General features: G+C 41.7%; 2 protein-coding genes across 3 annotated transcripts; both read left to right on the top strand.

Annotated features, from left to right (window-relative positions):
- The first annotated feature begins 191 nt into the window (after positions 1 to 191).
- LOC134446168 (beta-microseminoprotein-like) lies at positions 192 to 27672 on the top strand. Of its 2 annotated transcripts, none has more exons than XM_063195472.1 (4): positions 192 to 318; positions 23075 to 23159; positions 26388 to 26505; positions 27452 to 27672. In XM_063195472.1, exons 1-4 carry the CDS (start codon positions 316 to 318, stop codon positions 27576 to 27578), a joined length of 333 nt encoding a protein of 110 aa, XP_063051542.1. In that variant the 5' UTR covers positions 192 to 315; the 3' UTR covers positions 27579 to 27672. The 2 variants fall into 2 exon arrangements, with proteins under 2 accessions (XP_063051542.1, XP_063051543.1); XM_063195473.1 differs by lacking the exon at positions 192 to 318 and adding an exon at positions 22357 to 22431.
- Positions 9923 to 12622, top strand: LOC134445431 (beta-microseminoprotein-like). The gene is made up of 4 exons (XM_063194512.1): positions 9923 to 9999; positions 10876 to 10960; positions 11208 to 11325; positions 12361 to 12622. Exons 1-4 carry the CDS (start codon positions 9997 to 9999, stop codon positions 12485 to 12487), a joined length of 333 nt encoding a protein of 110 aa, XP_063050582.1. The 5' UTR covers positions 9923 to 9996; the 3' UTR covers positions 12488 to 12622.

Below are 27672 nucleotides of genomic sequence, written 5' to 3'. Positions count from 1 at the left end.
TCCACTGGGGTATACAGACAAAAATGCAGACCGGTTTCAGAAGTCATGCATACCCCCACAAAAGCAAGCAGATGCACCCCTGTCCAGCATCCAATGGTACTGAGATGGGTATGTGTGCTTTCTTAGCTCTACATATTTTGTAGTGTGTTTTCTCTGCTGTGCATATTTTGTAGGCCTACTACAGACTACTGTGTAACTTGATTTGAGTGATACCCAGTGAAGAGAGGCTCCTCCCTCCACAGGGATGGGGTGTCTGTCTGCTTTAAAAACTCCTCTTCAGAGTACCCAGCCAGTCAGAAGAGAGAGTCTGCAAATATGGTAAGTCTTTTTATTGCAATGCTTTTATTTTATACTGTCTGGTTACTGTTTACAATTACTCACTGACTTTCTCAAGCCTGATTTGCAAATATGATAAGTCTTTTTGCCATGGGTTTATGGTAGCAGGTGTATTTAGAATTACTATACAGTATACGTTTGAATATGGAAAGTTTTTTTCACACGCACCAAGTCATCTCATGTCATCTCATACACTTGTCATTTATGATAACTCTCACATTTCTCCTTTATTGTTGGATTTGTTATGTATAATATCAGAGCCACATCAAAGACCAACACAGCACCATTCAGGTGACTTATCCCACTCAAGTTGAGGTCCACTCTGCAAGTATTCAGCTTTTACACGTGTCAATACTAGCCTGCGTTTGGCTGTCCTTTTGGTGATAGCTCAACACTCAAATCCTCTCATCACTCCTGATTTTTATTGTCCCGCCATGTTGTTGGTGTACATTCATGCCATGTCTGTAAGTTACATAGATGTTATACCACCATGTCTATAACTTCATTATTGCCATAGTTCCTGTCTTTACCATGTCATCATTAACGATACATTTATGAAATGTACTAAATGAAACTCTCTCTGTGTCTCTGTCTCTGCAGCGTTGTCTAGCCCTTGCCCTCATCCTGTGTTCTCTGGCAGCATTCACCAACGCTGCCTGCGATACGACACTAAAGGAAGTGGAAAGTAGGCTACTGTACTCGGAGCCATACTTTAGAAATCATTACAATGTTGCATTTTCGTTATAATCTTTGTGTATTACACTAATTAATTACAAGGTCATTGTGTATACATAACATTATCATTGTGAAGTCACATTATATGAAAGGTGCTTACTTTACCAAGTGTCTGTACCCTACAGTGCATTTAAGTGATGTAGGTTTTCAAACAAACAGGGATTTTTTTTACATTTTAAGTTGGAGTGCCTTAGTCAGAGAATGTATGCCCATTCTTGAACCTGGATGTCCAATACCTTGGACTAAAGAGCATCCAAACCAAAGAAACCAACAAACTATCTGGATAAGAGCACGCCATACCAAATCACGCCATTTTCAAACTTTGTCTGCCCGCATGGGTATGTGTGTGTATTTACAGGCCAGGATCCGTGCCAAGATGCCGCAGATAAGGACTGGCATGAGGTGGACTCCTCATGGACCAACAGCCAGTGCATGGAGTGCTCCTGTGACACAGCCGGAATGGCCTGCTGTGATCTATAAGAGAGAAAATGCTTCTCATACTGCATGGTGCAATGTGTTAGTAGGCCTATAACGGTACACTGTATTTTATTCGGAACCGAACAGAGTGGTACCGAACCAAACAGTGCTGTACTGAAAAGTAGATTACATTATGCTGCCACTATATGCAGTGGCTCATGCAGGATGCTGAGAGATAATGCAAGAAAAAAAACAGGTGCAGAGGCTTGTTCTTCTTGAGACTCTGAGAAAAGTACTACCAGTATTTCTTACACTGATGAAAATGTACCAAAAATATACCAAACCCTGACCCCAAAAACTAAGGTACCTACCGAACCATGATTTTTGTATACTGTTACACCACTATTTAGCAGAGTTGGTCTTGAGTTGCACATTCAAATCCCATGAAGACTTTCCCTACACCTCCATGGCTGAAGTATGGTGGCCCAGTGGTGCAATTTACACATTACAAAACAAATCAACAAGTTTGAAAATATTACATTTAGAATACACACTTGCATATGGAAAACAAATTCCTATTTCACAAAACACATCCATAAATGTGAAGAAGTCCTTTCACATATTTCTGACAACAACTTCACATATCCAGCTGATAATATACAGTAGGCTATATGAACTTACTGAAATCAATCCAGCTCAATTGTCAATCCATTTGTTCTGATGCAGAGGAGCAGAGGGAGACGGTGGTCAGTTGCAACAGGGGGTGCTGCAACATAATTTTTTGTTCTGCTATCAGCTCTCTGTAGTGAATATATCTTTCTGCTGTTTGACTATAGTCATTCTAGTTTGTATCTGATAAGGGAAAAAAACTAGATGTTGCAACCAGTCCCTTTTGCAACTTTCCCCTATCTCCCCCACCATGCTAGCCTAGCAAACTAGATTAACCCATCTAGCGGCCAAAATAATTTTTGCCGGGATTTAGCTTAGGTATCAGTGATGTATAAATCTGCACTGAATTTAATGTGTTTTTTCATTTACTACTATTTTCAGTATGTGGAAGCCTGATTCGCTCCCTGATGAATGTGAGGTGCTTTACAACTGGAAGCAGTGCACTTATGAAGTGGTGGAGAAGAACGATCACAGCGCGCCATGTCCCCTCGCTACTGAACTCGGGAAATGAGCCTGTACATATCAATGATGTGATGTACATGTACATGTCATGAGGGATGTAAATGTCAAACAAAGCGCTACACATGTGTTAACTTTTGATCAGGGCCATTTGAGTATTTTGGTTATTATTATTATTTAAAAGGAGTAAGCAATACGTGGCAAAAAATAAATGGCTTCTGCCAACTTCTTACCTTGAGTGACAGTAGGCCTAAGTCTCTGTGTCTCCATTCATTTTCTGCTCCAGAGGAGTGTAGGGGAGACAGGGGATAGTTACAACAGAAGATAGTTGTAACATCCAGCCGTGGCCTACAGAGTTGGTCTTTCAATCTAAGGGTTGCAGGTTCGAATCTCCCCTGACCTCTCCCTACATCTCCATCCACGGCTGAAGTGCCCTTGAGCAAGTCACCTAACCCTACATTGCTCCAGCGACTGTACCCAATACCCTGAAAAATAATAACTGTAAGTCGCTTTGAATAAATGAAAGCATCAGCTTTCAAGTGTAATGTAATGTAATGTAATGTAATGTAATGTAATGTAACATGTACAAACCCCAACTCCGGTGACGTTGGGACGTTTGGTAAACTGAGAATAAAATCAAAATGCTATCATTTTCAAAACATTCAATACATTCCTTAGATGGAGAATAGTGAAAAGACAACATATCAAGTGTTAAAACCGAGAAAAATATTGTTTTAGGGGACATATGTACTCATTTCTAATTTGATAACTGCAACACGTCTCAAATAAGTTGGGACGGGGATCAGTGAAATCACATCCAAATAAACATCCAAATAAGATAAAACAAAAAGGAAGAACATTTCGAAATGAATTACTGATGTACAATTTGAGTGTCCAGGTATAAGACAATCACAGAGAGGCTGAGTCACTCAGAATTAAAGATGCAGAGGGAACAATTACCATAGTTACTGTATTACATAAAGTTTTGAATTCCTTTGATTTACCGTGATTGAGTGTATATAAGACATATTTTTGTCATTAAAATCATTGTATAGGTTCATAACATCATAAAATATATATTGGCTGTAGTCTCACTCTAGCACTCCGAGAATTACAGCTAGTGAAAACTTGACTATATTAAGGACGCTTCATGTGTGCAAACATTCCCCTATCCACCCGAGCTCACTTCAAATAGACCCAGAAGACATGGGAAACTGTAATTTGCTTACAGAAGTCAGCAGAAGTTGTGGAAGTCAATTCTTTTTGAAAATAATAGCCTTGCACATCCTGTACTACAGTGAAAATTGACCATGCAACTTGTGTTAGTGCTAACTTCAAAACTCTTTTGAGACGCGTTGGATTTACATATTCATCAATATCCCCCAAAACAATAATTTTGGTCAGTTTTGATGGCTGATATATTTTCTTTATACCGTTCTCCAACTAATGTCAGACCCAGACTTTTTGAAAATGGCAGTATTTTATTATTATTCACAGTTCACACCCTTGTGTCCCAACTTCTATGGAGTTGGGGTTTGTATTTTCTCCTATCATGTAGCTACGGTGAATATACACTCACCGGCCACTTTATTAAGCCCATAGAGCCAAATTTTCATTGACACAAGTTTCTGATTAGACAATGAGATGGTAGCAACCCGATGTATTTACGCATGTAGACAAGGTTGAGATGATCTGATGCTGTCATGAGCACTCTCTCTCCCTGGTAGCAACCTTAATTGCATTCAATTCTCTGCCACTCTGCTCACTCTCTCCCTACTCTGCCTAACGAGCTCCACCTGGCTCCGCCCTGCTCTGCTCTTGTTACCTGGCCAGCTGCACTGCATTTTCCACTCGCCATCCTCACCTTGCCTCACTCTGTTCTAATTACTCTGCCAGCTGCACTGCATTTCCCCACTAACCTCTCCCAGTATATCAAGCCCTGTTTTTCAGCCAAGCCCTGTCAGATCGTCTTCAAACCCGGACCAGTAACCTGCCTGTCTACGCTCTGACTCCTGTCTGATTCCGATCCTCTTGACTGCCTCCCTGTTCTTCTGCCCCGACTATCCCGACCTGCCTTCTGGACCTCGACTACTCTCTGATCTTCAGCCCCTCCGGTAACTCGATTCTGCCTTCTGTCTCTCACCACAATTATTGCCTAGCCCTGGTCTGTACTTCTGCCTGCCATTCATATTGCTTTTGTGTGTGTGTTCCCCCAGTTCTCCGACCACCAGATGAGCGAGCCCAGACGCTTCACCACCCTCAGCCCGACACGCCGCTCGATCACTGGGGGACACACACACTAGGCACTTTGGACTGGAAACCCCCGGACACTTGGTGACCCCCGGAGCCCCAGGTAACCCACAGGACCCTGGAAAACCCCAGAGCCCCAAGCACCCCTGGAACCCCTGACACCCCTGGCACTCCTAGCACCCCTGGAACCGGCACCTCCAAAGACCTCAAGATTCACTCACTCCTCTTCCCCCCTGAACCCTTCAATAAACAACTCTGAATTTGAACTTGCGCTCTTGGGTCGTCTTCTGTCCGTGACAGATGCACTTCAAACGGAACATCAGAATGAGGAAGAAAGGTTATTTAAATGACTTTGAACATGGCATGGCGGATGGTGCCAGAAGGGCTTGGTTTGAGTAGGCCTATTTCAGAAACTACTGATTTACTAAGATAATCACACACAAGCGTATCTAGGGTTTATAGAGAATTGTCTGAAAAAAATATATACAGTGAATAGCAGTTCTGTGGGTGAATGCCTTGTTGATGGGAGGGGTCAAAGGAGAGAGATCAGACTGGTTAGAGCTGATACAAAAGCAACATTGAGTCAAATTACCATTCGCGGTTGGTGCCAGAAGGGCTCGGTTTGAGTAGGCCTATTTCTGAAACTACTGATTATTCACACACAACCATATCTAGGGTTTATAGAGAATGGCCTGAAAAAGAAAAAATATACAGTCAGGGCTGTATTCTCCCACCCGCTTAAGACAAAAAAAGTGCGCAACAGCGCCTCTGCGCCTACTCAAGTCAGTGATTAAGCGGGGCTTACGCAGGATTTCATCAGTTGCGCACTTTGGGTGGGGCCAGGCCAAAATCGGGGAGTTTCTCATGTAAATCAATTGTAAGCGTATTCTCCCATCCACTTACGCGCTTTTCCCTATACGCACATCAAAGGGCTGTAGTAAGGTCAAGTGCCACTATGAGGTAAAATGTAATATTGCTTTTGATGCTCGCTTGGCTCGCATTTTGAACATGTTACACGGTATGCTTTGTTGATGTTCCTTACCGTCAGCGTGACTCAAAATCGAAATTCATTCACAGTTCCACATAAACATCCTACATTAATTGTGACAAAATATGACCAGCTGCCCAGAGCATGTTCTCATATCGGTGAACTTACAAACAAAAGCAAGTAATTAATTAATCAGTATGAGGATCATCATGTTGTCCCCACGGACAGTAACCAAAACCAAAAACACCTCGTTGCACCATGCGAAAGTTGACAAGGCACGTCAGACTAAAGACCGCTGTTCAAGTCGTCCTAACAGCCACCCAAAGTATGCCTATTCAAAAACAACATTCACCGTTTTTACTATGTTGTAGCCACAACGTTAAGTAAAGGGTTTTTATTGCAACTCCTCCACTTTTGTGATTTATTGGAACTCGTGCATATGTGCATGTAGCCTATTAAACTTTCTGAACTGATGCCCGACATACAAAGCCACCACCTACTGAGGTAGGCTACAGGTTGACCTGTTTTTGTAAGGCAGAAAATATTTCCTGAATCTCATTACAGCTAAAAGTAAAAAGGTAGGCCTACATAGCCTATCAGAGCATGTCTTTGGCATTTCACTTCTGGTCTCTATTAGACCCCATCCGCTGCGCGTTTAAGTCCTGGCTTCGCATTGCATGTCCATGTCCAACTAATTCCCATGTCTGTGACAAAGTATAAAGTCGTTTTTTAAAGTCGTTTTTTCATGACGATCGATTTCCTTGTTTATTCTTCAGCATGCATGTAGCCTGTCAAATGCTGACGGACAGCTGAGACCCACATATTTCCAATGATATTAATGTCACGTAGCTGTACAGAGAAGCGGAGAAGCGCTTTTAAAAGTCCGCAAATACAATGTGTTTGTTACTGAGGGAATTAAGAGGCAATGATCAGCATTTTAAATCAGTTTTTGATCTGGAATTGTCTAGGCCAGAGATTCTTAACCTTTTTGAGGTTGAGGCCCATTTTTTCCAATGCACAGCGTCCTGGGGCGCATATTATATTATATTATATTATATTATATTATATTATATTATATTATATTATATTATATTATTGGGATTATATAATATAATATTTTATAGTATGATATAAATTATAAATAAATAGGCAATTAATTAAGTATTTTATCACAAGGGATAGAACTGTACCAATTAATGGCTGATATTAATCTCACACATTTAATCTCACTACTGAAAAATCCACTCAGAATTATTCAGATATTATAGGTAGCCAGAGTCCTTCACACATTTGAATGCATCTCTGACAGCTCAGAGTTTGCATGACAGCTCTTGACTTCCGATTTGTAATGAATCTGCTGTTTCTAAATTCAGGACGCTTTTCTGCTGATGTGAAAACGCAACGTGATGAGAGAGAGATGGGAAGAGAAATTTCTCAGCCGGTTGGAAAAGTTTCCAGTATCAAGGAAAATTCGTGAAAGGACCAATGTGTAGACACTTCGACAGAGGGATACATATTCAGTAACTATATTTATTTTGAGTAGGCCTAACCGCTTAACTAAGTTCTAATGACTAAAACATGGGGATATTAGGACACGTCGCCAAATCAGCTGGAAAGCGGTTGGTAATTTCTCTTTTTCCAAATAGCCTACAGCAACGTGTGTTTCCATCTTATTCTTGATGAATCTCCTATTACCTTAAACAAAAACAGCGGGGTGTGGTCATTGCGTTATGACAGTCGAATTTGGGAAAAGGCTCACTAAAGCATTTGGGCCTAATAACGCTACTCGTCCATGCAGTACCGCAGCCCTGTCGGCCCACTGGTGCGAAACTGAAAGTTTTCTGTGGCCCTGGAGGTTGTGCGCGCGGCCCAACTTTGGTTTGCGGCCCTATATGGTTAAGAATAACTGGTCTAGGCAACATACCAAACTCCATTTTCTAACAAAACGTTTCATCATGTGTATTATTTCAATCAACCTGTTGCTGTGCTCCAAAACGCTGAGCTACAGTTCCCGCGAATGGGACACATCGCGTTTCCATCTCATTATCTCACCTCCACTACTCGCCTTGTGTTTGTGAAAAGGAGCGAAGGTTAGATTTTGAAATGCTTTTGCACGACAACTTTTGCCACGTGGTTTTAATTTCAAAGTTAATGTTCGGTTTTGGCTTTCAATGGATTGCCGAGGTTTTCACATGGTTGACCTGAAAATCCATGCTCCGTGGTTTCTTCATAGCCACAACTGATGAAGTCGGGGAAGACTCATCCCCCCATTTAGCATATATCACGCTCATGTTGGGCTACACACTGTTTTTCGGAGTTAAGCGCGAGGGGTGTGGTAATATTTCAGAGGGGAGAATGCGCGCAAGATGGAAGCGCGTAAAAGGTGCGCGCATAAAACCGACTTAAGTGGAGACGGGAGGTGCTTTACGACTGGAAACAGTGCACTTTTGAAGTGGTGAATAAGAATGATCACAGCGTGCACTGTCCCAACACGGGGATTTTTCTTGGCAAATGAGCTGGTGAAGAGTGTACAGGAGATGTCTAGCATAGCACTACACATGTGTAAACTTTTGATCAGGGCCATTTGAGTATTAGGGAATTCATTGTTAGTAAGCAATAAGTGGGAAAACAATAAATGGCTTCTGACAACTTCTAGGCCTGAGTGATAGTATGTCTTTGTGTCGCTATTCATTTTCTGCTCCAGAGGAGTAGGGGAGACCGGTGACAGTTGCAACAGGGGATGGTTGCAACATCAATTGTTTGTTCTCCTATCAGGTGAATATATCTTTCTGCAGTTTGAGTATAGTCATTCTAGCTTGTATCTGATAGGAGAAAAAAACTAGATGTTGCAACCATATTCTGTTGCAAGTGTCCTCGGTTTCCCCTACCATGCTAGGCCTAGCAAACTAGACAAAAGCCAAAACTACGCTACCATGCTAGGCCTAGCAAACTAGACAAACGCCAAAAATAGTAATAATAGTATAGATGGACTTGCCAAAACCTTTCCCTAACCCTAACCACAGAGAAATGTCTGAATCTCAGTCAGTACACACCAACAATATAATAGAACAAGATACTTACCTCTGTGGGAGCAATTGGCCTAAAAAAAACTAATGAAAAAGTATTTGTGAAGTGGGACTAATGGGCTGTGGGAACCATTGATTGTTCTATTCTAAAGATTTGTTTTGGTCTTTTTCGACTTTATTTGATAGGACAGTGTGAGAGGTGGACAGGAAGCAAATTGGGAGAGAGATGGGGAGTGGTCGGCAAAGTACCCGGGCCAGGAATCAAGCCCGGGTCAGCCGCATGTCAGGCGAGTGCCCTACCTGTTGGCCACGGCAGGGCCTGATTGAGTGATGCTGTTAAACCAGCCCGGTTTGTGTTTCCACTACAAACAGCCGACAGAGAACTCATCTATCAAAGTAGGCTATCAATTGTTTCATATTTGGATACTGCAATGTTGATATCTGCCTTCGATTTTAATATCAAAGTAATACAGTGTCAAAGTAAAGAGCATTCCAAGTTCATCTGGTGGCCACCATCATTATTTTTTGATATCAAATGATGATCATGATCATCATCATTCTGGGTAGTAGGCAGCGAAAGACCCGCTCAGCTCGGTTCAGACGGCCAAAAAATGCCTGGTGTTCGAGCTGTACCTGCCTAATCGAAAAACAACAAATGGTGGCCGAGTTGTGCTGTGTCGACCTGTACCGGGTAGAAAAAGCACAGTAGAAAAGGGCCTATAGAGCTGACCCCGACCAGCCTGTAATTACCTCAGCCAAGGAGGTAATGTGATTGTCCGAGTTTGTTGTGTGTGTTCAGGTTTTTGTTCGTTCGTCCGCTGCAACTTTGCTTATTGAGCAATGGCAGATCAGCGCACTTGAGCCTTGCAGCAGCCTTGCAGCCAAATCATCATTCTCTCTTCTCTCTATTCCAAAATCCCTTAAAATAGGGCCTAATAGTCAAACCAATACATCCACATCATTCTGTCTTACACATGGTGCGGAGATGCCGATTTCAGTGATGCCCAATGAAGAGAGGCTCCTCCCTCCTTAGGGCTGGGGTACCTGCTTTAAAATCTCCTCTTCCCAGTTCCCAGTCAGTCAGAAGATAAAGAAAGACAAGCTGAATCTGCAAATATGGTAAGTCTTTTTGCAAGCATTTTATTGTAGGCTATCTGTTTACAATTTCTCATTGACTCTCTCAAGCTGTTTTGCCATGGTTTTATGGGAGCTAGTAGTGCATAGATTTACTTGGGCCTATGTACCTTTGAATATGGCAAGTTTTTGACACACTCACAAAGTCATCTCATGTCAACTCATACACTTCATGTATGACATTAGTACTTAACGCATTTATGATTTTCTCATTTATTTGATTTGTTATTTATAATATCAAAGCCACATCAAAGATCAGCACAGCCCATTCAAGTGACTTGGCACACTAAATTTGAGGTCCACTGTGCACGTATTACGGTACATGCAGATTGAGATATTCACTTAACGTGTCCGGGAGTATCGCAAGTCCGAGAGGTTCGCGGGCTGCCTTGCACACTGCACAGTCAGCGTCCACGTTCTATCCGCGGGCAGCAGCCATTCATTTTCAATGGAGCCCGCTCATTGAACGCGGACGTCCGCGCAGGAAAATAGACTCGAGTTCTATTTTCAAGAAGTATCGCGCGCTTACACCACGCTCCTGTGTGCAAGGCATGATCAATTTACATGTATTCTAACCGTTTCAGACTGATACCGGATACACGTTAAGTGGACGTCCGCGCTGGTGGTGTGTATGCACCTTTATGTTCAGCTTGTCCCTGTGTCAGTCTGTATTTTGATGTGCTTTTGGTGATGACTCAAATCCTCTCGTCACTCCTGACTTTTATTGTCCTGGTGGTGTACATTCATGTCATGTCAGTAAGTTACATAGATGTTTTACCACCATGTCTAACCATGTCATCATTAACGATACATTTATGAAATATACTTAATGAAACTCTCTCTGTGTCTCTGTCTCCTCAGCGTTGTCTAGCCCTTGCCCTCATCCTGTGTTCTCTGGCAGCATTCGCCAACGCTTATTGCTATATGGGACCAAAGAGAGTTGGAGGTACTGTATCTACTCCAGTCCATACTTAATAAATCAATTCAATACAAAGTTACATTTTCATTATAATAATACTTTTAAGTTTTACATTATACTCATAAGTTTTGTGTATTGCACTTTTGATTACAAGGTCATTGTGTATACATGACATTACGGTATTATTGTGAAGTCACATAATGTGATGTAGGCCATCAAAGAAACAGGTTTTTAAAAAATGTATAAATCTCCGCGTGGACGTGTACTTTTACAGCCCAAGAACCGTGCCAAGATGACACAGATAAGGACTGGCATGAGGTGGGCTCCTCGTGGACCAACAGCAAGTGCATGGAGTGCTCCTGCACAGCTATTGCAATGGACTGCTGTGACCGGTAAGAGAGAAGATGCTTCCCATGTACTGTACTGCATGGTACAATGTGTTAGCACAATGTGTGCTAATCTGATGGCACAACCTTACAGAGTTGGTCTTTGAATCAAAAGGTTCCACGTTTGATTCCCATGGTGACATTCCCCTATACCTCCACCCATGGCCCAAGTATAGTGACCCAGAGGTGCAATTTATACATTACAACCCAATCAACAATTTTGAAAACAAGATTACATTTAGAATACACATTTACATATGGAAAACAAATCCCCATTTCATGAAATTATTTAGCAACTTATTAGGTTGCCATTGGGAAATGTCATTGTCGAGAAACGCACCCCTTGTGAGAAACGCACCCCTGGTCCTTGTAAGATCACCACAATAGACACCAGCTTGGGCCCAAACACAACGCAAGTTCCAAGAAGAGTGTTCAGGCTTTGGCATGATGGTGAAGACAGCAGAATGGCCACGGCTCACAGAAAGCGGCCGCTTGATTAGTTATAGCTTTGGGAAAGGCTGAGGCAATTTTAACCATACACATGAACGGCATGACATGTGCCATGTGCGTTACACCCTTTTTTGGGGGAAAACATTGTGGGGGAAGCCAATGCAAGTCAATTGGCGGTGTTGGGAAAGAATAAACAAAAGACACGGACCTGTAGACTAGCGTTGTTCACGCTAAACATGCCGAAAACGTGTTGTGTTGCCGGCTGTTCAAATAATATAGCCAAACAGCCGTGGATGAAGCATGGACTGTGCTCATTTAAGGGGCGTAACGCACATTAACGAGCAAAGTACCCAGATGGCCGTTCGTGCGTATTGGACAGTTTGGTTCCATCCATGGGCCTCAGCTTGAGTGATTCCAGGCTAACATTTTCACTTTTTAGTCTTAGACTCTTGGGCTTTTTAGGCTCACTTGGCTTGCTAGTGCCATGTCATCACTGGTATGATGTATAAACACCATAACATACATGATCAGTGATGTATAAACTTGCACTGAATTTAATGTGTGTTTTTTAAATGTATTATTATTTTACAGTATGGGGAGGCCTTCTGGATTCCCTGAGGACTGTGAGGTGCTTCGCGACTGGAAGGAGTGCACTTTTGAAGTGGTGAAGAAAAACGATCACAGCGTTCAGTGTCCCCATGCGGCTGTTGGCAAATGAGCTTGTGAAAAGTGATATACTGTATGTGTCAAGCGTAACACTACACATGTGTAAACATTTGATCAAGGCCATTTGAATATGTTGGTTGTCATTGTTATTAAAAAGTAGTAAGCAATAAGTGGCAACGCAATAAATGTCTTCTGCCAACTTCTAACCGTGAGTGACAGTAAGTCTTTGTGTCACCATTCATTTTCTGGTCCAGAGGAGCAGGGGGAGACAAGGGAACAGTTGCAACATCAATTGTTTTTTCTCCTATCAGGTGAATATATCTTTCTGCAGTTTGAGTATAGTCATTCTAGCTTGTATCTGATAGGAGAAAAAAAACTAGATCTTGCAAACATATTCTGTTGCAAGTGTCCTCAGTTTCCCCTACCATACTAGGCCTAGCAAACTAGACAAAAGCCAAAACTATGCTACCATGCTAGGCCTAGCAAACTAGACAAAAGCCAAAAATAGTAATAATAGTATAGATGGACTTGCCAAAACCTTTCCCTAACCACAGAGAAATCATGCCTAAACTGAAGTCAGTACACACCAACAATATAATACAACAAGATACTACTAACCTCTGAGGGAGCAATTTTCCTAAAAACTAATGAAAACGTATTTGTGAAGTGGGACCAATGGGCTGTGGGAACCATTGATTGTTCTATTCTAAACAGTGACGTGCGGTCAGGTTTATGGCTGGTGAGGAACTTGGGGTGTCTCAGATGGCGCACTTCGGGCACTATATTTCAGTGCATAGGGCGCTTTCAAAGTAAAATTTTGTTAGTTCAGTGCACTGAAAAGCGCCCGGATGATGCCCTAACAATGGCGGAAAACGCAGTGCTTGAACGATGGACACTTCACGCACTAAACGGGCGCCATGTTGAAAATAAAACGGAAGAAAATGATCGGGTCGTTCTAATCTTCTGACCGGTCACCTGCAGCAAACCCTTCAGCTCTGTCGGTCGCCCAGTCTTTATCACATCTTTTTTTCCCTTGGAAATCCAACTTCAAGAATGCTCTAAGTTTCGTTATGAAATCCACTTCCATGGTTGCAGTCAAAGTGAACAAGCTAGCGAACACTAATGACACCGTCTGACTGTATTTTGAACTTCAGATTTAGGTTGCGCTATGATGTAACTGACCAGGGCCTCGTTTCCGAAAGGACCTTAAGTACTACTTAACGCTACGTGCAACTTAAGTTCACACGTAACACCATCGTAGAGCTCACGGAGCGTTTCCCAAAGCCAACTTAGCAAAGAACCATCGCAGGTTTACACGTAACTCTACGAGCAATCCACGAGTGGTCTAGAGTAGTCTTAACGCGTTAAGATTGATCGTAGCGGCATGGCACAGTGGAGACACCCACAGGATATGAAGGGAAAAGAAGAAACCTGCGCATAAGATTGCTGTTTTAAGACGCGAGCGGCATGGCACAGTGGAGACACCCATAGGAAAAGAGGAAACTTGCGCTTCAAGTTGATGTTTTAAGACGGGAGTGTAAATATCATGGCAGCACAGTTGACACTGCAACGAAAATAAGAAGGTAACATTAGGCTAATTGTGGATGTGTATAAAATAAAAGCAATGTGTTTGGAAATATTTTACAGGTAGTAAAATAGTTCGACTGTGTTTGATAAACCTGGGCATAATTAAACTGTGATCAATCATAATTTGTGTGGGTGCTTCATGAACAAGAACAAGGCAAAATTAATAAGGGGCTTCGGCAACCAGAGACAAGAGTGTTGATGTCGGAAGGCCACTTCCGAAACTTTATTTATTTTATATTTTTTAAAGAAAAATGGTCAGCGAGTTGTTGCACCCTCTTTCATTTTCAAGTAGCCTAAGAAAGGGAAGGCGACGCAGAAAATACATGATAGTTGTAGGCGAAGGGTAAGCTATGACAAAAAAGGCAGCGATGGGGATTCATGTAGATTTTTTGTTTTAATAACAGCAGACTGCCGTGCAAAAATGTCCTCACAGTTGTGAAAGCCTTGAGCGCGCGGTAGGCTACTTTGCGCACCGCTCACCACGTGCCAAGCTCTGCTCTCCCTATTCCGACTCTAGTAGGCTAAGCAATAACAAAAAGGCAGCGAGGGGATGTGTCAATTTTGATGGACATTGTTTTTCATAACAGCATGCTGACGTGCTCCCGACAGTTGTCAAGCCTTGAACGCCTTGAGGTTGTAACTTTGCGCATCCCAATTTGGAACTCCAACTAGGCCTACTTGTCTTCTTAAATATTAAGCAGCAGTAGCCAACTGCACGCGCTTTATCTGGGTCTTAACGGCGTAGCTCATGGTTATTACCGTCAGTTGGGAGTTTTGCATGATTTCATTGTGTGTGTGCATTTTATTTCATTTGCCAACAATAACTCCTGTCGATAGTTGCAAACTGCTACAAATGTAGTCCCACCTAGGGTTTAATATTTTTCCCGAAAATGGCATGAATCAAATCCCGGGATCGGACGACCCATTTCCCGGGAATCCAGGGAAATCCCGTTTTTTTTTTTCCCCTCCCATTTTTTGATCTAGTCATGTAGAGGCTATAATTCAACTGTTCCTTCCAAACTGGCATTTTGTATCAAGCTGTTACTGTTTGTATCATTATTGGGAGAAAGGAATTAAGATTAAGCTCTCCTATCCACCAACACAATAATAATGAAGTAGGCCTATAAGATGATAGCCTGTGCGCAGCATGCAGCGCTTATCAATGACGGTGGATTGTTGGTGGAGCTCACGTCACGACTTTCACCTATAAGTTTGATGCAACAGTGGGTTGGCTATTTTCCATTAAGGAATTGTGTTTGAGGTTGTGCGCAAAATCATGGCACATTATCCTTCACCTGTGGATACACGTCTACCGCCAGCTTCATGAGAACAATGTTTCACTGTTGGCTACTGTGAAAGCGGTGGGAAATATAGCCTAAGCGATGTCATCTCAATCGTGGAGTTCCGTGCATGCGATTTCATCTGGGTCAGTCAGAAATGGCAGTTTGCTTTAGCGCCGGGAAGAGTGTTTTTTCAAACAAGAAAACTGGTTCATCATAGGCAGGTATGCATGGCTAAACTGACTTTATTGTTTGCCCAAGTGCTATCGTTTTCCTCTCGTAATAGCACCGGACGTCACTACAGTTAGGTGACCTCGCGCGCATAAACCCATTAAAATATAGGCATAGACTTCAGTGTCTTTCAGAGCAATATGAACCAATCAGCTCGGCTTTGCTATTAAACAAAATACTTTCCTGATGTCTACTTAACTAAAATAAGCTGCATTTTGTCTAATATTTGGAGACATCGCCTTGCCCTTTCTGCAGAGTGATTTTGGGAAGCGCCTCTCTCTCTCTCGCTCTCTCTCTAGTTCTCTCGCTCACACACACACAAGCGACGCTTGCACTCTTCGCAAGACATAGGCCTATGTCACTTGACTCATCTTGTTGGATAGACCAGCCAAACTTGCAAGCTAGATAGCCAATAGTTTCGATTGTGCTGCTTGGAGAGGAGGCAAAATTGGTACAATTAGGCTGCATGAAAGCACACGTTAACTTTCACGTTGTGCGATGGGTGGAGACAAGTTTGGAATCGCTCCCTCTCTCACCCTCTCTCGCTCACACACACGCGCGCGACGTAATTCTCTGCACTCTTCGCAAGACCTTAATGTCACTTGACTCGTCTTATTGGATACCAGCCAAACTTGTAAGCTAGATAGCCAATAGTTTCGATTGTGCTGCTTGGACTGGATGTACAGCTCCAGGCCTTTTTATTAGAATACCATGAAAAAGTTGATTTATTTCCATAATTCCATCAATAATGTTACACTGTCATGGATTGTAGATTCATGGCCCAGTTTTTTAACTATTCCAATCATTAAATTGTTTATTTTTACACATTTTGGTCTTCCAGCTCAAAAAAACCATGAATTGGGGAATTCACATCATTAGAATATTGTAATAAAATCACAATTTTCTTCATCAAAATTTGTTTCACATCAGTGCACATCAAATCAGTTGAACTTTGGTACTTTCTACACAACATGCAATGTTCAATACTTGGTTAGGACTCTCTCTGTCTTAATATTATTAATAATAACGGCCATGATGCGTTTAACATTGAAGTCAATGGCAGAAACAGTGCATGGGAGTAATGGAAGGCCAGATATCCTTGATGCTTTGCCGTCAGCTGTTTTTGTATAGCTGACCTGGTGTCCCACACTTCACTCTTCAATATACCCTGTAGATTTCCATGCCACGTTTTGGCGCTAACTCACCAGTTTAATTCTAAATAACCAGAAATGAAACCCCATTGAAAATGAATGGGGTTTTATTTCTGTTGAGTTAGAATTAAACTGGTGAGTTAACACCAAAACGTGGCATGGAAATCTACAGGGTATATTGAAGAGTGAAGTGTGGGGCACCAGGTCAACAAACAAGAACAGCTGACAGCAAAGCATCAAGGATATCTGGGCTTCCATAACTCCCATGCACTGTTTTTGCCATTGACTTCAATGTTAAACGCATCATGGCCATTATGAAGACAGAGAATGTCCTAACCAAGTATTGACCATTGCATGTTATGTAGAAAGTACCAAATTTCAACTGATTTAATGTGACCAGAATTTTGATGAAGAAAAATGTGATTTTATAACAATATTCTAATAATGCGAATTCCCCAATTCATGGTTTTTTTGAGCTGGAAGGCCAACGTATATAAAAAGAAAAAAAATAATGATTGGAATAGTTAAAAAACTGGGCCATGAATCTACAATCCATGACAGTTTAACAGTATTGATGGAATTATTGAAATAAATCAACTTTTTCATGGTATTCTAATAAAAAGGCCTGGATGTATTTAAACAGTTTAAATTTAGGCTGCATTAAAGCATCCACACGTTTCAACTTTCACATTGTGCGATGGGTGGAGACAAGTTGGGAATCGCTAGGCCTATAAGTTAGAGATTTTTTTAAACATGGGCTGGCAAGATGTAAATGACCTGCACTGCTTGAAAAAGACGATCGTTTATGTGCCTCAGGCATCTTAAATACTAAAAACTAATAGGCGGATGGCGGGCGGATTCGGTTTTGGAAATTGGAGAAAAAACATTAGGGCGGGTGGATAGCGGGTGGATTAGAAATTCTGAGAAGCGGTTGCGGATGAAATAATACGTCAACCGCGCACCTCTAGTGCTGAAATGGGCCTGTACTGCTGCTGCTTAAAGTGTTTATGAAACGAAAACAAAATAAAGGAATTTGACCATTTCCAGGACAGATTCTGAAAGTTCTAAGCCTTGTGAATAAAATGGGATATTTTCTGGGTGATATTTTGTCCTAAAAGTCATGTTAAAACGTTCCCAAAAAGTGTTTTTTTGGTGACATGCAAATTTTATGCAAATGATATGCGTGACATAGAAGGGGTGAGTTCACCTCATTCCACCTTGTTCAGATCAATGGCGGCTAGTACCAAAACAAAGCGCAGTGTCAAGCAGTGTGTTGCTGGATGGCCGAACGGTGCCAGCTGCAAAAATGGCTACTTGACAGAAGGAATATCTTTGCACAAGTTCCCTTCTGTGAAGAATGATGGAACTGTGGCCGACAAGGAGAAGGCTAAATCAAGCTAGGGCTCTGTGGATCCAATGCGTGGTTTTGAAGCAAGCTCGTGGTCACTGTTGTGCTCGACACATTTCCACCCCTTGTGCTTCACCACAAATGTGGAGGTCGCGGGCATGGTTGGACTGAAGAGAATGCTATTGCCTCAAGCAGTTCCAACAATTGACATCGCCGGCGTGCAGACTGAAACTGCCCCTGTAACTGCTCGGGCACGAAGACAGGTGAGTGCACTGCTTTGCTTTAGGCTACTCGTTTTACCTTGTCCATCTGCTTTGTATGTTGTTTTCAGGAAAGGGTAATGCACATTACATGCCAAACCGATGCGAATGCTCTCGGAATATGCACTTTTTGTTGATTGCCATTCAACTGGTCAATAAAGTGGTTTTGGGAGGATATCCGCGCATCAGCGTGGTGCTCTCGGTCGAGGACAGCCAACTCACAGATTGGGCTACTCAGGACTTTTTCTCCGTGGGTGCACCCTCATACTTTTATTTTTATATATATATATATATATATATATTTGAGCGCCCCTAATAAATTTCTCATTCATGGGGGGGAACACCCCCCTTCACCCCCTGTAACCTGCCATGATGCTCCCTCATGCCAAAAAATCCTAGAAAAAGTCCTGCTACTGCTTAGCGAATAAACGGAGATGCACATAGCGTAGGCCTACTTTGAAGCGTTGATTGTTTGTTTTGAGTATTGTGGTGCACGTGTGGCTGACGTTTGGACACACCTCGTCCTCAGAGTCCGGCTGAGGGACACGCGACGCCTGTGACTTTGAGCACAAAAAATAATAATAATGATAAATGCTAAGAATATGCTGAGGACTCAGGCTATATAGGGCGTTTTTCCAACAGCCTAATACCTCCGTTTTTTTCTCTAGTTGATGATATTTTTGCATGTAGCCTACATGCATTTCAATCACACTATATCGCGCAATTGAATCAAAATGCCCCCCATTTGTCAACAAATACACACGCCATGTCATCTGTGGGTCATGGCAAAGCGCCCTTAGCAACCGTAACCATAAACAAAACGAACTGTCAGGCTATGTCAACAATCGTCACTTCGCCTGTCAGACATGTCACTTTCTGCAGATGTATCAGTGCCTCTGAAATAGATTTCTGCTGCTGTTTTTTTTCTCATGAGGTTGGATGTGTGGTTTTTCGACACGCTGATGTTTGTATCAGAATTTTGGTTCCTTTATAAGATGTGGGTCCATCACATGTGTGTTGTTTTCTCAGATCGCCATACTAGCAAACCTGGGACTCCCCTCTATGATGTCACAGCCCAGCTCATTAGTCACACCAAATTTCACAGAATTCACACTTTGAGTTGCCATTTTCACAAGTTCCTCCAGGATGATTGGGTTCAAAGTCTCATCGATGCTATCAGAAAAAACAAGGCTTTAATGGGAATGACAGTTTGTTTTCGTTTCATAAACACTTTAAGTGAGCCTGAAGTGTTACCGCTGCTAGATGGCACTGTTGCTTACTGTTGCTAGGACAACAAATAGACACGCACTTATTTTTTTTCCCGGTTTCCCGTCATGGCTTTCCCGGGAAACGGGAAATTGTTTTGATCAGATTTCCCGGGAATCCCGGGTCCCGGGATTAAACCCTAGTTCCACCTTTATAGAAAACAACTTTGATACTGACACACGCCTTACATTTTGTAAATGGTTTAGCAGCAGATGACGGCGCAGTTCACTCCGAGGACACTTCAGCACCACATATGTGGACAGCGATCCTTAAGAGCGACGCTACGAATGATCTTAGAGGCTGTGCACGCGCGTTCATGTACGAGTGTCTTTGGGAAACAGTCTTAGGAAATCTAAGAACATTCGTAGGATCACTGGTTAACGACACACGTAAGGCTAAGAACCATTGTTATCGGGAAACGAGGCCCAGCAAGACTGTCAACGCCAAAACGAGGTTGCGGCCAGGCTGCTGCTTGCCGCACCACTGTATTTTACAGTGGGCATTATGCCAAAGGGTTCAGAGTAAAGAAATGATCATCACACGTAGAAAATAGTAAATTATTATCAGGAAAATGAGGGCACACCATGCATATTTCTATTAAGTGTATAAAAGCGTTTCATACAATATTACGAGGTTGCATACACAGAACGAGCAAAAGGCGCATGCGCTCAAGCTTGTTAACGAGGGATTGCGCAATCCGTGATGTGGCAAGGCTCGGAGCTGCCCCATGTTCAGCGTATTCAGAGCAATTTGATATGAAATGGGCAAATATTACGATTTTGGCCACGAAAATGATTGAAACTTGATTGAATACTGCACAAATGGTAGTTATGGTACAGATGCTCGAAGACAATAGTTATTATTGTTACTATTATTCACATTTACTGCATCTCATCAATCTCATGATGTCTGGATGGAGCTGGTGAGGCACTGCCTCCCCTGCCGTATTGGAGTGCACGTGCCTGATTCTAAAGATTTGTTTTGGTCTTTTTCGACTTTATTTAATAGGACAGTGTGAGAGGTGGACAGAAAGCAAATTGGGAGAGAGACAGGGAGGGGTCGGCAAAGGACCCGGGCCAGGAATCAAGCCTGGGTCAGCCGCATAGCAGGCGAGTGCCCTAATAGAGGGCTGGTGATCCAGCTGTGTCGTGCTGTACCTGCCTAATGGAAAAGCAACAAATGGTGGCCGAGTTGTGCTGTGTCGACATGTACCGGGTAGAAAAAGCACAGTAGAAAAGGGGTTATAGAGTTGACCCCGACCAGCCTGTAATTACCTCCGCCAAGGAGTTTATGTGATCGTTCGAGGTTGTTGTTTGTGATCGAGTTTTTGTTTGTTTGTCCACTGCAACTTTGTGGCCTGCCACAAAATGCGTACGCAAGGTTAATTGAGCAATGGCAGATCAGCGCACTTTAGGTCTCATTCACACCAAAGCGGTGAAGCGTCACGGGACGGATGCGATTTTTACCGGTAGTGCCGAAAATACATGGAAACATATCTGTCCTTCCATACCAATCGGCAGTAGTCGGGCGTCAGGGGCGTGGGAGCCGACTTCGCTTTGCGCTGCATTTGGAAAATAGAACTGGAGCGGATTTTGGACAGCAGCGTCCCGCGGTGTCCCATTCAAATGAATGGCAAAGTAGCACACTAGCGTTGGCTGTGGGGGGTGGGGTTTGGAACTGGACTGGCTGCGCACGCCGACGCTGTCATTGTGAAAGGCTGAGTAGAACACACCGACCGAAACAGCAGGAAGACCTGTCGTCTCTCTGCCGTTCTGCCACGCTTTAGTGTGGAGCCGGCGTAAGTCTTGCAACAGCCTTGCAGCCGTTTGGCCCCTTCAACCAAATCATCATTTTCTCGTCTATCTGTTCCAAAATCCCTTAATATAAGGCCAAATAGTCAAACCAATACGTCCACATAATTCTGTCTTACACATAAAGTTTGTCGATGGAAATCTAATAAATGAAAACATAATGAATGGGACTAGGGCCTAGGCTACTAAACCAAGGAAAGCGAGGATGGCACAACTGCAATAGGGAAAGAAAGTCATCTCATCGCCCCATGCTGGCAACGTTCCAAGTCTCTGCATCAAATGAATTTTTTTTTTCTTTTAAAAAAATACATCTCGGCCCTGACGACGAAGTAGGAGTAGTGACTGTCATAATATGCATGTTGCCCCGTTTTAACGATTCAGGTGGTAAAATGTTCGGTTTCTAACTGATCTGAACTGATTTTACTATTCTTAAAAAAGCGAATACAGAACTACACTGACTCGCATGTGTGACGTGTTTACTCCATGTAATTACCATAGCCAAATTAGCATAGCCAAACGGTTACTCGTCGTCACCACAGAAGCCATCATATCTACTAGAGAAGCTAAAACCAAACCAAACTAATCGAGTGTATACATGTGTAATAAGACACCAATAGGGAACTCACAGGATTACAAGAATGTGAAGAAACGCGAAGAACTTCCTATTTTTCTTAAAAGGGCAAAAAATGACTCAACATTTTCACAGGTAGTAGTTCATCCTATTGTGTAAGCTGAAACATGTGTCTGGTGTGCAAGTTCAGCGTCATATTTTTGTGGGATTTAAAAAAAAACCTCATCTATTGGAGTTTCCATAGGATTGCCCCGGTGTTATAACGTAACCGCTAGGATAGCTGTTTTCCACTTTCCCTCCCAATGTCAAAATGAGCCTTGCCTGTTATTACTTGGTCTAGCATCCAATGGTGCGGAGATGCTAAATTCAATGATGCCCAATGAAGAGAGGCTCCTCCCTCCTTAGGGCTGGGGTGTTTGCTTTAAAAACTCCTCTTCCTAGATCCCAGTCAGTCAGAAGAGAAAGAAAGACAAGCTGAATCTGCAAATATGGTAAGTCTTTTTGCAAGCATTTTATTGTCGGCTATCTGTTTACAATTTCTCATTAACTCTCTCAAGCCCTTTTGCCATGGTTTTATGGTAGCTAGAACATAGAATTACTTAGGCCTGTGTACCTTTGGATACTGCAAGTTTTTGACACACTCACCAAGTCATCTCATGACAACTCATACACTTCATGTATGACATTCGCACACATTTAAAAAATAAAAATAAAGAGGCGGGAACTGTGACACTCCGGTTGCAATATTTTTTTTACTTTTTCAAGGCAAATAGACTGACCGACCTTTTGACCTACACGGTCTTTGTCATTCGCATTGGATTTACTATTTATAATATCAAAGCCACATCAAAGATCAGCACAGCACATTCAGGTGACTTGACACACTAAAGTTGAGGTCCACTCTGCAAGTATTATGTTCAACTTGTCCCCTGTGTCAGTAGTCTGCGTTTTGATGTGCTTTTGGTGATGGCTCAAATCCTGTCGTTACTCGTTAGTCGTTATGTTTTACCACCATGTCTATAACCTTATTATTGCTATAGTTCCTGTCTTTTTGTACTACTTACCATGTCATCATTAACGATACATTTATGAAATATACTAAATTAAACTCTCTCTGTGTCTCTGTCTCTGCAGCGGTGTCTAGCCCTTGCCCTCATCCTGTGTTCTCTGGCAGCATTCGCCAACGCTGGCTGCTATATGGGACCAAAGAAAATGGGAGGTACTGTACCTACTCCAGTCTGCACTTAACAAGTCATTAAAGTTACATTTTCATTATGATCTTCATTAGTTTTGTGTTTTGCACTAATTAATTACAAGGTCATTGTGTATACATGACATTATAGTCTCATTGTGAAGTCACATATATAAAAAGTCCTTGATTTCCTTTATTACAAACCTCAACTCATAGAAGTTGGGATGCAAGGTAAATTGTGAATAATAACAAAATACTGCCATTTTCAAAATGTTTTATTCCTATATTAGATGGAGAACGGTACAAAGAAAACACATCAGTCATCAAAACTGACCAAAATCATTGTTTTGGGGGATATTCATGAATATGTAAAAACAACGCGTCTCAAAAGAGTTAGGACGGGGATAATAAAAGGCAGCAAATGTCGAGGAAAACTAAAAACAAAATAAAGGACAACACTTATCCGTTAATTACATTAACAGATTAGATGATTTTATATAAAAACAGTGTTCATTCCTGTCTTCGACATGAAATTTCAACAGCTTAAATGGTGGGAGTAGTCCTCGTCATGTTTTGCTATGTTTTCCTATCTGTAGTGCTTACAGTGTGTCAGATCTTGACCAAAAGCCAGCCATTTTATCACCTGCTGGTCCTTATGATGGAGTTAGACTGTTAAAACATAGTAAAGAATGCACTTTGTCCTTTGTAATCGAAGATCTCCCTTCAAAATATAATGCACAATTGGCTTTTCATGCTGTTTAAAAAACCCATTTATATAATTCAGAACTGTATTTAACTCTACAGATGAGTGAGATCAGCTTAACCAATGCACTACTGCACCCCCATGCCATCATGGAGGCTAACTTTTGAAGTTAACACTAACACAAGTTGGATAGTCCATTTTCACTGTAGCACAGAATGTGCAAGACTATTATTTTCAAAAAGAATTGACTTCTGCAACTTCTGCTGACTTCTGACTTCTGGGGTTATATACAGCCATGCATACGTAAACATATCGTTTCAAAGAGACTGTTGGAAACATCAATCTTTCCAAGGTTTATGCTTTACGTCAACACTGAATTAACTGCTTATCAGGCCTTTAAGGAAGAGACCTCTCTTATCGTCAGGAATGTACAGAGAGAGAGAGAGAGAGAGAGAGAGAGAGAGAGAGAGAGAGAGAGAGAACAAAACAGGGTTCATACAAAGTTCATCTAGCTCATGCAAATGGTTACATTTTCATAACTAGAATGGGCACTCGGTAGAGCGCAAACCTTCGCCTACGCCACTTGTTTTTTTCTGGCCATCTTCAGAGTGTGGGGCATAACATTCTCCAAATTTTGGTGTTAGTTTCATTTAAATCGAACCGGAATATCGTAATATTACATTTTTGGCCCAGTCTTGACCTCTTATTCAATTCAGCATGCACACGTTGTTCTGGTATATAGTGCTTGGCAAAGAAAAAGTTTTTTGACCTTATCATGACCTTGACCTTGAGCTTTGACCCAATCACTCCCAAAAAGTAATCGATTGTTCCTTGGGTCAGGACCAATCATCCCAGTAAATTTCATGAAAATTGGCGCAATTTACGTTTTTGACCTTTTCGTGACCTTGACCTTGACCTTTGACCCAATCACTCCCAAAAAGTAATCGATTGTTCCTTGGGTCATGACCAATCATCCCACTAAATGTCATAAAAATCGGCTCAATTTACGTTTTTGATCTTTTCATGACCTTGACCTTTGACCCAATCACTCCCAGAAAGTAATTGATTGTTCCTTGGGTCATGACCAATCATCCCACAAAAGTTCATAAAAATCGGCTCAATTTACGTTTTTGACCTTTTCGTGACCTTGACCTTTGACCTTTGACCCAATCACTCCCAAAAACTAATCGATTGTTCCTTGGGTCATGACCAATCATCTCACTAAATTTCATAAAAATCGGCTCAGTTCTGTCTGAGTTATACAAAGTACAAACAAACATTTTGACCTTGACCTTTGACCCAATCACTCCCAAAAACTAATCGATTGTTCCTTGGGTCATGACCAATCATCCCACTAAATTTCATAAAAATCGTCTCAGTTCTGTCTGAGTTATACGAAGTACAAAACAAACAAACAAACAAACAAACAGACATATACACAAATAAAAATACACGGCGGGCAAAACACACATATTCACAAATAAATACACGGCGAAGGTAATAACAACATGTATAAAGGCATTAATTATCTTAACAGTCTATTTCAAGTGAGCTCGGGTGCATAGGAGAATGTGAAAGCCCTCTATCATTAGCACACACAAACCGTTCTCAATATGGTCAATTTTTCAATAGATTTAATTGAGTGCTAGAGTAAGACTACAGCCAATACATATTTCATGTTCAAACAGAAAAGGTTGACTGAGCGCTCTTGTTCTCCAACTTAGTAAACTCCAAACTGTGGGTGCTCTTGAAGTAAGAAGACTAAAGTCCTTTCATTTAGAGCGTGTTGGCACTAGGGCCGACTTCAGGCAACTCCACAGGCCGACAAGGATTGTCCTTAGTATAAAAACCCTTTCTTTTCTTTTTTTCTTTTCTTTCTTTTTGAAAGGGTTTTTATACTAAGGACAATCCTTGTCGGCCTGTGGAGTTGCCTGAAGTCGGCCCTAGTGCCAACACGCTCTACATATTTCATGATGTCATTGACCTATACATTGATTTTAATAACAAAAATAGGTGTCATATACATTCGATCATGATAAATCAAAGGGAATTCAAAAATGTATGTAATTACTATGGTAATTATTCCCTCTGCATCTTTTATTCTGAGTGACTCAGCCTTTCTGTGATGGTCTTATACCTGGACACTCATATTGTCCATCAGTATAATTCTTTTTGAAATGTTCTTCCTTGTTGTTGTATCTTATTTGGATGTTTATTACATTTCACTGATCCCCGTCCCAACTTATTTGAGACATGTTGCAGTTATCAAATCAGAAATGAGTACATATGTCCCCCAAAACAATATTTTTTCTCAGTTTTGACACTTAATATGTTGTCTTTTCACTATTCTCCATCTAATTAATGGATTGAATGTTTTGAAAATGATAGCATTTTGATTTTATTCAGTTTAATAAACGTCCCAACTTCACCGGAGTTGGGGTTTGTAAGTAGCTGTACCCTGCAGTGCTTGTATAAATATTCACTATTGTGATGTAAGTTATCAAACAAACAGGTTTACAAAAAAAAATCTGCATGGATGTGTGCTTTTTCAGCCCAGGACCCGTGCCAAGATGACACTGATAAGGACTGGCATGAGGTGGGCTCCTCGTGGACCAACAGCCAGTGCATACAGTGCTCCTGTGGAACCAGCAGAATGAGCTGCTGTCACCGGTAAGAAAGAAAGTGGTCCTAATGAAAACGCTACGGTAACAATTTGGGATAACATCCTATTCACAGCTTTATGAACACTTTATAAATAATGAACTAATTATCATCAAAATGTTCACAAGTGTTTATAAAGGGGCAATAAATGAGCTGTTGGAATGGACTGCTGTGACCGGTAAGAGAGAAGGTGCTTCCCATGTACTGTACAGCATGGTACAATGTGTTAGCACAATGTGTGCTTATCTGATGGCACAACCTTTCAGAGTTGGTCTTTGAATCAAAAGGTTGCACGTTTGATTCCGATGATGACCTTCGCCTATACCTCCATCCATGGCCCAAGTATGGTGAATTTATACATTACAACCCATCTGAGGAAGACCGAGAGGTCCAAGCGTCATCATGCTTGCCATTGAATGAATGAATAAAAAGAAGAAAAAATAACTTAAAGAAGAAAAAAATCCAAAGGAGTGTGGAAACTTTTTTTTCCAAAAATACATTACAACCCAATCAACAAGTTTGAAAACAATGTTACATTTAAAATACGCATTTATATATGGAAAACAAATCCCCATTTCATAAAATTATTTAGCAACTTGGTACTGTAGGTTGCCAATGGGAAATTTCATTGTCGAGAAACGCACCTGGTCCTTGTAATATCACCACAACAGACACCAGCTTGGGCCCAAACACAATGCAAGTTCCAAGACAGCAGAATGGCCACAGCTAACAGGAAGTGGCAGCTTGATTAGTTATAGCTTTGGGAAAGTCCGAAGCAATTTTAACCATTTGGATAGTTTGGTTCCATCCATGGCCCTCAGCGACCTGAACGGAGTGATTCCAGGCTAACATTTTCACTTTTTATGATGTATATACACCATAACATACATGATCAGTGATGTATAAACTTGCACTGAATTTAGTGTCTGTTTTTTAATGTATTATAATTTTACAGTATGGGGAGGCCTTCTGGATTCCCTGAGGACTGTGAGGTGCTTCGCGACTGGAAGCAGTGCACTTTTGAAGTGGTGAAGAAGAATGATCACAGCGTGCATTGTCCCCATGTGGCTGTTGGCAAATGAGCTTGTGAAGAGTGATATACAGTGCATGCCAAGCACATGTGTAACATTTTTATTGTCATTATTGGTTGTCATTACTAATAAATTGAGTAAGCAA

The sequence above is a fragment of the Engraulis encrasicolus genome, chromosome 3, assembly GCF_034702125.1.
Source record: "Engraulis encrasicolus isolate BLACKSEA-1 chromosome 3, IST_EnEncr_1.0, whole genome shotgun sequence".
NCBI lineage: Eukaryota > Metazoa > Chordata > Actinopteri > Clupeiformes > Engraulidae > Engraulis > Engraulis encrasicolus.
This window is presented reverse-complemented; position numbering and strand designations above follow the sequence as displayed.